Source organism: Diprion similis, chromosome 3 (assembly GCF_021155765.1).
Source record: "Diprion similis isolate iyDipSimi1 chromosome 3, iyDipSimi1.1, whole genome shotgun sequence".
Taxonomy (NCBI): domain Eukaryota; kingdom Metazoa; phylum Arthropoda; class Insecta; order Hymenoptera; family Diprionidae; genus Diprion; species Diprion similis.
Window position 1 is genome coordinate 10,537,671 of NC_060107.1, and position 13,148 is coordinate 10,550,818.

At 35.6% G+C, this 13,148-nt stretch overlaps 1 protein-coding gene across 2 annotated transcripts; it reads left to right on the plus strand.

Annotated features, from left to right (window-relative positions):
* The first annotated feature begins 2,561 nt into the window (after window positions 1–2,561).
* Window positions 2,562–12,956, plus strand: LOC124404985 (xaa-Pro aminopeptidase 1-like). 2 transcript variants are annotated; one of them, XM_046879566.1, is made up of 13 exons: window positions 4,304–4,571; window positions 6,161–6,315; window positions 8,294–8,473; window positions 8,551–8,662; window positions 9,557–9,670; window positions 9,756–10,014; window positions 10,688–10,808; window positions 10,901–11,047; window positions 11,143–11,356; window positions 11,749–11,982; window positions 12,134–12,252; window positions 12,457–12,552; window positions 12,751–12,956. In XM_046879566.1, the coding sequence occupies exons 1-13, from the start codon at window positions 4,319–4,321 to the stop codon at window positions 12,913–12,915; spliced, it is 2,169 nt and encodes a 722-aa protein (XP_046735522.1). In that variant the 5' UTR covers window positions 4,304–4,318; the 3' UTR covers window positions 12,916–12,956. The 2 variants fall into 2 exon arrangements, with proteins under 2 accessions (XP_046735523.1, XP_046735522.1); XM_046879567.1 differs by lacking the exons at window positions 4,304–4,571; window positions 6,161–6,315 and adding an exon at window positions 2,562–2,685 and having other exon boundaries at window positions 8,292–8,473.
* Window positions 12,957–13,148: the final 192 nt, after the last annotated feature.

Sequence of the window (13,148 nt, forward strand, 5' to 3'; positions counted from 1 at the left end):
CACACTATCACAATATATATGTTACCATTATATACATAATGGTCAATAACTTAGCGCAAATAATGAATTTGAAAACAAAGTTTTGAAGAAGATAGCTAGTTTACACTTTAAATTCGCTATCTCAGGAGATTAAAAAACGAAATTGCTGTTCCTCGCATAGCACTTCGGAGTCGAAATCAATTGTGTAAATTTGACACGTGCATATCGCTTTGAACGAATACAACTTTGGAAAAAAACTGATTCAGCCAAAATCTGCAAGAAGTATCTTAAGGTCGATGCCCCAAGCTCCAAAAGGATTTTTTTTCTACTGTTGTTTACGTACACTTTTCGCAAAATTAGGCAATTTTGAAATGACTGTTTTATCAACCGATAACACTGGTCTGAAAAAAAAGAACTTTTTTTTTCTCCTTATTATTATGGATAATTTGCAAAACTTAGCAAAATATCAATTATTGATCAATTTTGATCTATGAAACAAAATCATATCGTGTAATACATCCGTGACAGCCAAAAACGCAAAAAGCAGATAGACGACGCTGCCCCGAAAGATAGGCAACTGCAGCTACTTTTGAGGAACTTGTTGCATTTAATATGTAACGTCGGTTGCCTATCTGCCGGCGAAGCCTTAAATTACTTTTTTAAGGGGGAACTTGGGTGAAATTTCGGTGTTATCGAGTTTTTTGTTTCTCGAATGACTAAAAAAGATGTGGTCGAAAATTTCTTCCAACAAATTTTAGATTATGGTAGTATGTGTGCTGAAATAAAATTTCAATCTCCTGCGATGAAAGTGTATGCGCAAGGAACTTTTGACAGAAAATTTTCAGTTTACTGGTCCCAAAAATTCCTTGCGCATACACTTTTATCGGAGGAGATTGAAATTTTATTCCAGCATACATACTACCATCGTCTAAATTTTGTTGGGAGCAATTTTTGATCACATCTTTTTTAGTCGTTTCAAAAATGAAAAACTCGATATTATCAAAATTTCACTGTAGTCCCCCCTAAAATGTTGCTTCATTGGTTGTTTTCTATCATCTTCTATCATCTGAGATGTCTGTCAGCACGAACAGCGAAAAGTAAACTAGGTAAAGCGACTGAATTTTTAAATCTAGTATTTACCTGTATAATCTATGAAGCAAATCTCCTATATTGTGTTAGTACGAAGTAGTAATAAATATTTACTTTGACTCACTGGTCTTTGGCTGTGGAAGTCACTCATTATAGCGTGCATTCCGTTATTGTGTAGTCTAAGTCTGCTGATACGTCAAAGTGTGAAATAAGTCTTTATTTTAAGCTGAATGGTTACCTCTTGCTTATTTGGTATGCAAAATGCATTCATTCACACTTTAACTATAAAATTGATTTTATGTAGAATAACGAATCGATTAACTAGTGGAATAAGTAGTTTAATGTCTACTTATTCTATATAATAACGAATTATATACTTTACCGGCGACTTGTGCCTTCATCAAATTGTTATAAACTTAATTGACCTTTTAACAAAACAAAGGCTGTAAGTAATAGAAATTGGCACAAAGTTTCTTTTCTCATTGCCTCGATAATTTTATACGTCATATATTGTGGTGTAAATATATTATGTGTGCATTGCATAAATTTCAAGTATCCAGGTCAACTTGTCAACGGCCAATGTCATTTACAACCGTTACGATGGGAGTGAGTTGAAATATTGAAATGATCTTGCATTAGCGCAATTGAAAACATAAAATGCTTTGACATAGATATTTTTTAAGGAGGTTCAAGATCAAAGATTCCTCTTTGTAAATTTCTATTCTATTCGAGGTACGTCTTGAAGACGTATTTATCAAAATTATATATTTGGATGTAAAGAATAGTATAGAAATTATAAGCAAGAGCCTGGATATCGATTATTCATTTAAAATCGTTTTATAATTATAAAAAATCTGGTATATCTTTTCTACTTCACTCACTTCTCAGATTATTCTCTACAATATTCCACTGAGAAATTTTCTCCTAATATGTTGGTATTGTTGAGTATTTAATTTTTCAAAATTTCACTGACATTAATGTTGATCAAGTCATACTAATACTGAGTTGACTTTTGAACAAAAAAAAAATCTGTTTCAGTCAATTAAAAAAAAATAATTTTCTAACCGAAACAAACGATTTTAGAGTGAAGCAGAATGAATTTACTAGATTTTTTACAATTTTACAGCGTTTTGAGTTAAGAAGTCAATGTTTGAACTCTTTACAATTTAAAAGTATTTTTCTTTTCTACGTTATTAGAAACATCATCTTAGAAATCATGAAAATGTATCAATTAGATAAATACGAAGATAAATCCTCGAACATAATATTATTTTGATCGCTTCGAATTTGGTTTAACTGTAGTTTTATGATAATTCGTATTGATATTATTGAGATTTATATTAGAAAAGTTATCATATTTACGATTTCCAAGCCCCCTTTCCTTTTTTGCCATGACACACTTTCTAGGTTGAATTCGCAATATCTATATTAACTAAACAACGTTTGATTGTTCTGAGAAACGATCAGGCTTTGAACCACTTGCAGAATCAAAGTTCAGATGCAGAAAGTCTGAGCGAGGGTGAACCGATCGTAAAGAGAAGACTAATCAAGAATAAATTGATTTACGACTTAAACTTGAAGTAAAGAATTACCTATGATGGGCCACAAAATAGATTTAACTACGCTCAAAAAATATCAGCACGTATTAATTTGCATACTAGGCGAGACATTGGTTCTGTAACGGAAGTGATTCATTTGTGTCAATTTGTGATCAATTACTTACGATCGTCTTGTTTTCGTTTTTGCTAGCATTGGAAATTTTCATCATATTTTCCTGTTATTTGCATAAAAATATTCTCACTGATAATTTTCTTGAAAAAACAAGTTGCTTTGTGATTTCTTCATTTTTTTACATTCCCTTTATATCCATAAGTAGAACAAAATTGACTTGGACAGAATGAAGATTGAAAGAATTTTTTTAGCAAACGTCGTCTGCCGTTTACTTGCTAAAAACGTTGGAGTTTGCGGCATTAATTAGCGAAAAGAAACGGTTCTATACGCATAATTGAAAGGTCAATAGCTTGAAACCTGATTCAATCTTTCACGGTGAATTGTGATTCCTGCAACATACGACAAAATAAACCTGGCCTACGACAATTTCTTACCTACGAATTTCAACTCAGAGATCTTATGCGAATGTAAATTTTGCTATTGACTAGCTACTCACACATTCGACTCATTAATCGCTTCGGAGTTTACAGCAGAAAGAATTTTTTCAAGAAAATTCAATTCTTTGATTTTAACGTTTCCATTAATTCATCAATTTGCGTCAATTTGAAAAAAAAAAAAAATTATTCCACGTACTTTCAGAGAAAAATAACTTTTACAAGGCCGGTAAAAATCTGAAGAAAGAAGGTTTTTCGAAAATTTGACAGAACACTACGAATTTCTGTTCTGCATTGAATATTTGTACGGATTGTAATTTGCGATCTATGTTCAGTCGAATAAAATTTTAAACAATTCGCGGAAAGTCTTTTCAATAACAATCTTCAGGTAAGACTCTCATCGTGATTGAAAAAAAATCTATTCTCGTTTCACAATCAAAACAACTTGAAGTTTTGTTTAAGACGTAATTTTCAATACTCTTTTTTATGAACCTGTGACCCAAGATGGAAAAAACTATGTTCTGACATTGTTCAATGTCTCATTTCGTTCGAAAAGAAAATGTTTTGAAAAATCATTACTCAAGTACAATTTGGAATGAATAATTTAAAAAAATTGAAAAATATTAAGGAAATGAAAAACTCGTGTTCAAAATCTAATCCGACTTCAAGCGTGGTGCACAATAATTGTAGAACCTTTAAAAAATCTAAAAAAGTGATCATACAACTTGAAATTGAATATTAGAATAGGATTGTATAAGAAAAGTGGAAACATCAAAGTATAAATGGTTTTTCATCATGTCGCAGAGATTTGCGTGTGAAAAATTTCGTTTCTTACAAACCAAATAATAATAATAAATTGATTTTAGTGTAGAAAAAATTTCATTTATCATACAGTTGCTTGAAAATTCTGATAAAATTTATATTGTTAAAATAAATGTTTAGCTATTTTTTGAATGACAAAAAAAGTGCGGTACAAGAAACTATTCAGTGTCATTACACTTATCAATATCTACAACATTTTCTAAGTATTGCTGCAATTATTGTGATAACAGTTAAGGACTTCACAGTAACGACAACTAGAAATTTCTCCCGGTGTACTGATTGACTGATTGTGAATACAGACACCTTGTGTCCGTATCTCGAATATGCGATGGTGGGGAGACGTTGATTGTGAGACATCACAGTCACTGTCTGAGGCCTCGATTAGGCGACGGTGCTGTGAAATATGTCCGGCAGTTAGTCGTAACTTAATTGTCCTCGAGAGTGGCGTAACAAGATCGTCTCCTCTATCCGTTGTCTCTGACGTAACAAAACAGAAGTCCACAACCTCGGTCGCAGGATTTAACACCATGCATTCTGGTGCTTTTGTTATTTTCATCATCTGTGCCTCTCGAATTGGTACGTCAAGGATCAACCGCAAAGAATATTTTTCAAACAGTCCCTTAGGACGCAAGCAACCGTCAAAATTTCATTTTAATATAATAGAAAAATCGTGCCAATTTACAAAATGATATTCAAATAAAAACGGGCAAATTTGTACAGGCAGTTTGTTTTTTATCGAATTAATTATATCGATACGCGATATGTAGAATAATGTTTATTAATTAATACTTTCCCCTTCCGGCTACTTCGTTTTAGGTCCGAAACAAAATGCAACTTCGATTCTATACGAATTATGTCAGAATGACTTTCGTTCTCTCACGTCAACTTCATCGCCAGTTATTGTCAGGTAATTCGTACAGAATAGAACTCGCATTTTGTTTCAGACCGCAAACAAGTTAGCCAAAAGGGCCAGGCATTAATAAACATTACTGTACAAGTATGGCCATGTTTATTTAGTTTTTCTTTTATTTTGGTCACATCGTTTGACACTTCATTGTCCGTTTCTATCCAGCTTGTTTTGAGATGTCCCCTCAATGGTATCGTGATAAATTCAATTAAATCTTTACGAATAAGTTAGTATTCGTAACGTATAGTTTCGTCAATTTAAACAATAGTTTTAAACATTGTTGATTGTATACCTACTTTGGGAAACGATTGTTCGTCACAGTCGTATTTCGAACTACGTTGAATCAGCTTCAAAAATAGCTGTTAGGAAAGTTTTTAGGTTGAACGGTTTGAAAGACATAGCAAATCAAATATTTGAGCTCGAAGAGAGTCGACGTTTTGATATTTTTTATTCTGGACAGAAATTTAATAACGTGGGGATTTTTTTATGCAATTCAGATACACGTCTGAAAAATCTGTCAATTTTTCATTAAAATGTAAAGCGTCGCTCTTGAAGAACCAAATATTTATCATATTTGAGGGTAAAAAATTTGTTCGGAAATTAACAGAAGACTATCAATTTTTAACTCGACACTTTTCTTCTGCAACTTAGATTTTCGGCAACATAAATCTAGTCGGGTAAACAAAAGGTAAATGGTTCAAAAAATTTGAAATAGTCCGGAGAACGTTTTTTCAACCAAGTAGAAAAAAATCTGCGTGGCGAGTGCAGATAGTGTGACTTACAGATCACTTCATTCCGATTGAAATTAATTATATGCGCAGATTAATGAGCAGAATGCTCTAACAAACGAAACCTATTATGCACTTTTGTCGGTAATATTGATTTTTCTTGTCTCAGTGCGCGAAATTCGATTTTGCGTACCCAAATGAGTGCGCAAAATAGCACATTCTCGTAGTAGTACGCAAAATCGAATTTTGCACACTCTGATCGGAAAAACAGTACGCGCAACTCGTACGGGAATCACTTCTCTTAAAGTTTTGGTGACGAGGTCCCACGAATTCAACTGCAAATATTGAACAAGCTGCTGTAATGTAAAGTGCAACTACAAATCGGGATTGTTTATTCATCCAGAAAAACGTCCTTGGAAGTTTCAATAGAATCTGTGATCTGGATGTCTGATAGTCTCCTTATGAGTTCAACTTTAAGATGGACATTTCAGATAAATTAAGGCTTGGGTTTTGATTTTGATTCTTCGCAGGCGCACCGGTTGAAACGCACCCGGTTATTTATTCGAGTAAAGAAAATATCCGTATATCCGAGGATGTCGCGGCTCAAAGATTGGCTCTACTTCGAGAGCAGATGAACATCTATGGAATAGATGCTTACATAATTACCACGGCAGACGTTCATCAGGTAACTTTAGCCCCGCTAGCACTGCACATTCTAATGAAAAACTCTACATTTAGACAGCTCATCGTCAGTCAAAATTCACTGTAATTCTGTCAGTTGCTGTGAGAAACTTCAAATTCTCCCAATGTCTTAGAATTCGTTCCAAGAAATTAGCGATTTGAAGTAAAATCAAAGGTAAAATCAAGTTGGAAATTTTTCAAAAAAGCAATACTTTTCTCGAAGACTATTTTGCAATTTTTAAGGCCATTGCCATTTTACGGTTTTCTAATTTCTTCGGAATAGCTCTAAAATGTTACAGTCTTTGGCGTAAACCTTCAAAAGTATATGAGACTTTATATTTCAATGTCATTTAAGCTAATTCCTGAGATCAGATAATTAACCGGAAAATGTTGCCAATCTGGTTATTTCGACAAAAAATTTGTGGGTTTTTCGACTTTTTTTTTTTGCTTCGTGGAAACAACGGTTTCATTAGGTTCGATTTCATTAACTAATTGTAAGAGTTTCTAAACAATTCATTAAACGTTTTTGTTTAGACTCTAAGTCTGTTCGAATTATCCATTGTATAGTTTGCAGCACCGACGATTCGGACATCTTCCTTCGATCGGTGGCGTAATAAATCTATCACGATAAGATGTCTTTCGGCTGACGGTGGGATTAACAGGTTCAACTTAGCTGATAATGATTTGATGCTGATTGTACGACGAATAGATCATTTGAAATGACCGGTGCTAGCTCTAGAATTAAAATTGCAGGTCAAAAAGACTTTTGCAGCAATTTGACAGGGTACAATAAGTACATTTCTGGTTCGTTCTTATAAGTACTAGAATCAAAGAATAACATTATAACATTCTCTATTATTTTCCAGCTACGTTCTTTCTAAATACAAAAACCCGTGAAAAATAAATGACAGATGCCCAAAAATGTTTACAATTTGGAAAAACTTTCGTTCCACCAAAAAGATCGTTTTCCCTCAAAGACTTCTGATTATGATATTTTTCAAAACCATGAAACTTCCCCCAAAAAAATTATCCCCGGACTCATCTAATTTTCGAAATGCATGTATTTTGGTTCGGAAATTTATAGCTCGACTCAAGTTAGACGGAAAACTTTCAATTATTTGGACAGCAAGTATATATCGACATTGTTTTACCTATTGCTTTCGATTAATTTTCAAGTCAACAACGACCTAAATATTTTCACTACTATACTATCGTCTGCACCCTTGACCTGGAACGAATTACAGTGCCTATAAAATGGGCCGTAAAACAATTACGCTGGCATGCAATCGTTGACGTCAAATATTTTTACGCATGGTACCAATGAACCGTGAATAATTTGACACCGTAACATCATTACAAACAACTTCAAATGGTTTCGAAATTTAATTCCTGGTTTCAAAGATTTTAAATAACTTCACATATTTTTTCAAAGGTTCAGAGACTCGAAAATATTTCACATGATTTTAAGAGTTCATAGCTTACAAAGATTTTTTTGAGGATTTCACAAAAGGTCACAGGTTTCACAAAATTTTGATAAACTGACCTCTAATAATTTCATAAGATTTCATGAGTAGTGCATGCAAAATTTCAGGAATAATCAAACCCTCGCAATGTCGGAAGTTCGAAACATTTTTAATTGTCACCCAAAAAAATTACGCCAATTAATCCTTTCAGTCACAGAAGCCACTATAGTGACATTCTCTCATTTCTTTTTCGTTTCGTCAGTTTTTTATGTTTCATGCAAAATCCTGAATGTTTTACATTTTCAAAAAAGTGAATTGCGTGACTGAAAGGATTAATAATTCTCTCCACGAGATCAAACTCGGAATGTCGTTAAATAAATACTTGACAATCTGAAGTACTTCACAATATCATTGTTGTTCCAATGGTTAGGGTTATTCGAAGTACAAAAATGATCTCTAAATTATCGCCGTTAGTTGAGGTTTGAAAAAAAAATCTTTTAAACGAATGAAATTTTACAGAGTGAATATATAGCGAACCGTGACATGCGTAGAAGTTGGATTAGCGGGTACACTGGAAGCGCAGGAACGGCTGTCGTAACGTTGAATGAAGCAGCTCTGTGGACAGACAGCCGTTACTACGAACAGGCCACCCTGCAACTATCCGACGATTGGGTGCTGATGAAGAGCGGCTTGACCTCTGTAAAAACCGCTATCCACCCATAAAAATCCCGCCGGAATCAACTTTTCAAATTACATTTCAACCGTTCAATTTTTAGACACCCAGTCTTCAAGTTTGGCTCACTACTGTTCTTGCAGCAAACACAACAGTCGGAACTGATCCCGAAATAACGACCTATTCCCAATGGACCACGTGGGATGCGGTGCTCGGTGAGATACTATTCTGCAATTATGGTTGGAAATCGATTATGCTGATACGATGCGTTTAATGACGGCATGGCATATGCATGATATGTTGTAATGTGGAAGTCCTTATTCGCCACGGAAGATATTGGAATCCTTTAGCCCGTGGTTGCCGCAATACCATGAGTTTATGGTGAACCGGAAAGGTCGAGTGAACAATGCACATACGTCACACCTGCCCATATTTAACACGAGTTCAAGCAGCGCAACGCGCGCCACCAATTGTTGCCAACCCGTACGTAAAAAAGATGGATGAAAATGAAGGGCGTCTCGCAAGAGGTTAGAAATCATTTCGTTTAATAGGTTGGCAGCAGTGCGTACCACGCTTTGAGATGTTCAGGTCACTCGACCTTTCTTGTTCATAATAAATTCACAGTATGGCGTCGTGCCTGACAAGCAGCTGATTGTTTTCGGTAAATTTATTAAACATCAAGGCACAGAATTTATCGCGCAAGCTGTCGGACTTCCATTTTGCGATATTGAAATGATGTGGAGTAAAATATGAGCGGAATAAACACTTATTTTATTAAATACGACGGCCATGACAGTTATTATATTATATTTATTGCCGCAAAATGGCGTTTGCTCTGATTAGGAATCCCAACGAGTACATAGTGAAGTTGAATTGACATCAAGTGGTCCAGAATTGATTATTTCAATAACGATGTAGACTCAGTTTCTATTCTTGAAGTGTGTTCATTAGTATAAGATCTTCACCTGCTTTTCATACCGCCTATTATCAAAAGCGCCATCATTCTAGTATCATAATTTTTAGCATGGTTTATAATTAATCCACCTTTATTCAACTATTACATGAAACGAAAAAAGTGAATTCATCTCTTAAACATTGACGCGTTGCAGCTGCCAGCAATATAAGTTTATTGCCTGTAGAGGAAAATTTGATCGATATTATTTGGACGGATCAACCTGACTATCCAATGGATGCAATTTTCGATCATCCCATAGAATTCGCTGGTTTGTAAAAAATTAAATACAGAAACAAAGTTCGATTGAAAAGACGCGCAAGAAAACTACAAAAATTTTTTCTGTTCATTCACAGGTTTGTCACGGGAAGAAAAACTCGCAAATGCAAGGATTGCCATGGCGGAAGCCGGCGTCGATCTCTATGTGATAACGGCGTTGGACGAAGTTGCGTGGCTGACGAACCTTCGAGGATCCGATATTCCAAATACTCCGGTATTTCGCAGCTATCTTCTAATCACGAATGAAACCGCCACCATTTACATTCCATCACCAGCGACCAGACTCAACGAAACTCTCATTGAGGAATTAACAGGCGGCGAGAATTCCAGCTTTGCGTAATATACAATTATATATACACATGAATCTTCAGCTTAAATGCAATAAATTATTACGAGAAGTTTTACAACTTCATCGTCATCGAAGTTTAAAGCGTGTTTTTACAAGCGCTGGTTAACTGAAACGAAATTTTTCATTTTCCTCAATTTTTTTTAACTCCTTTTATGAATCGTATTCCAAAGTAAAATTGAGCAAAATCTGAGATTCGTACGACTTTGGCTTTCAAAGTTACACTCAGGAGTAGTGAAACTAATTTTCATAGGGTACAAAGCACACCTTTCATCAGAACTTTTTGACATTGAATACGAATCTCATAAAATGAATTCATTTTTTCTTCTCTGAGTATACAAGACATTTTTTCCACAAATAATTGCAAATGTCACGGATCAAAAACATCCGAGTTCATCATCAGTCATTTCGGACCTTCCAATTATAAAAATGTCTCAAGTTTATGTAATCGACTTTGACCAGATCATTTGTATTGCATAGCAAGAATGGTGTTTCTTGCGTGTTCGCCATCATTGGCGCAAATAACGCCACTTGGAATTTTTAAAACGAGTTTTCCTTCATTTTTCTTTCGTGATTAAGATGATGTAGCTCTTTCAACGTTCAAAATGAAATATTAACGTCATACGATGAGCCAATGTACTAATTTCCAAATACTTGAACTAGGATTGCCAATTATGAGGACATCTGGGAGGATTTAGCAGTTGCCGGAGAATTAGCCACGGCCATTCTACTACCAGCACCGTACAGCTACGCTTTGGGAATAAGTTACCGAGTGTACACAACGGTTCGTAACAATATTACAACCAGGCACCGTACTTCGTCGTTGATCAAATCGATCAGCAGTCCTGTTAATAATAAAAAATTCACCTGCTGAAGGTTCCCTCGAGTAAAGTCAAATCTGCAACCTCACCTGTGTTGCTAGTCAAGGATCGGAAGACAGAGGTCGAGGCGAATGGGATGCGAAATGCGCACATCAAGGACGCCGTGGCGCTGTGTCAGTTTCTCTTCATCCTGGAGGAAGCGGTAACGTTGGCATAATAGCGATTTCCTCACTCCCGGTTTTAGAGCTTCCAGAAATTTCTTCGATGATCTACGTGTCGCCGTTTCTTTTTGCACAGATAAAAAATGGCGAGGAATACGACGAGCTTCGAGCTGTCGAAGAACTAAGCGCCCTTCGAGCTGCTCAGGCGTACAACTTCGGTGACAGCTTCGATACCATCGCTGGATACGCGGCCAATTCTGCACTGCCTCATTACACTCCCACAAACGAAACCAATGTTGTCATTGGCACCAACAGCACCTTCATGTTGGACTCCGGAGGACAATATTACGGTAAACAATTTAATTACGACCAAATTATCTTTATGTAATAGTGTAATTTTGAAAAACTGACTCACGAGTAGGTTCAAAAACAATTTAGTTTTATAGAATAACGATGAAGAAAGCCATGTTTTAAACACACACTGCAATTTTACAGTCATTACGCACAGACACCCAACCTAAGATGGCCACACACTGAAACTATAAAATATAATTTCTCTAACGTTCATTTGGATGGCCGCCATATTTAATAGTCAACGTTTTTCAGCACACATTTTAATCCAGATTGACTCAATATTACAAATTGAAAGCCCGATAGTCTGTCTGGCGTCCTGTTTACCACGATGTTTGTTAAATGCACCCAAAACGATCAGCTGATCAGTACTCGCGACGCCATGTTGCAGATGGAACAACCGATGTAACCAGAACCATGCATTATGGCACACCGACGGAAGAGCAACGAGACACTTACACGGCACTTCTGGCCGGCTGCATCGACTTGGCTAGACTAATATTTCCAGTTGGACAGACTTATTCTACGACTGATCTTCTCATGCGGTCGCAGCTTTACAGACTTGGGAGGAATTATGGCCATGGCAGTACGCATGGCGTTGGCTACTTCTTGTCGGTTCACGAAGGTTTGCCACATCTGTAAAACTCCGAATTGCGTAATACTTGAGTAAACTAAAAATAGCAAATGAAAATGATTGGTTGTAATACGTAAAGAATTGATTTTGAACATCGAAAAGATCAAACATTACTAGTTAGTGACAAATTCCCTATTTATAGCTTGGAACACCACTTATGACGTCAACTTCTTCGGATCCCAGGAACCTGGTTATTACCAGGAAGGATCCTGGGGCATGCGACTAGAAAATTTAGTCGTCGTAGTGCCGGCGAATACGACGGTAAGAGCTAGAATTCCAAAAATATCCCCGACGTTTATTTTTTATTTAAAAATTTTATTTAAACCGTTATGAATCCCAATCAAATGAAAATTTTTAAACATACTAAACTCATGGCGAATTATTTTACGACGCAATATAGTAAACTTAATGTTTCGAAGGAACGTCTAAGTTAATTCTGCCCAAAAATTCATCATATCTTTACAGTATGATCCAGAAGAAACGTTTCTGACATTTGAAACCGTCACGTTGGTTCCCTACGCCAGGAACTTAATTGACGAGACCAAATTATCCGACGATCAGGTAAACATTTTAACTATCGCAGAAAACATTTCTGAAAAATTTGAATTTCAGTACTAAAATTCTGTCGTCTGTACTAATCAAAGTCCAATACATCAAATTTTTCCAAGTTTTTCATGAAATTTTATTTCTGAAAAAAGTTTCGCCTCGCTAAATGAGATTTCAATTCAACTGACTAGTGCAATTTATTACCACTTGCAGCTGTCATGGCTGAACCAGTATCACGCTACAGTGAGGGAAAAAGTTGGTGCTGAGCTTCTGCGACAAGGGCACAACGCGACTTACGACTGGCTGGTTGAACAGACGAATCCAATTACAAGACCAAGAAACGTTTATCGGAGGTTTAATTTCATTGCTCTTCCATAAACTGGCAATTACGAAATCGATAATAAAGTGAGATATTCTGTTGAATGAAACCGATTTTATCCCCTCTTGTCCTTTTTTTTCTTTACAGGGTGATATTGATCACGAATTGGTGATAAAATTATGGTACCTACAGAATTTTTTTTATATAGAGGAAATAATATTATATATAATATGTACATACATTGATATCTCCATTTGGTTTGATTAAAGGTGAACGAGAATTTAGGATATAG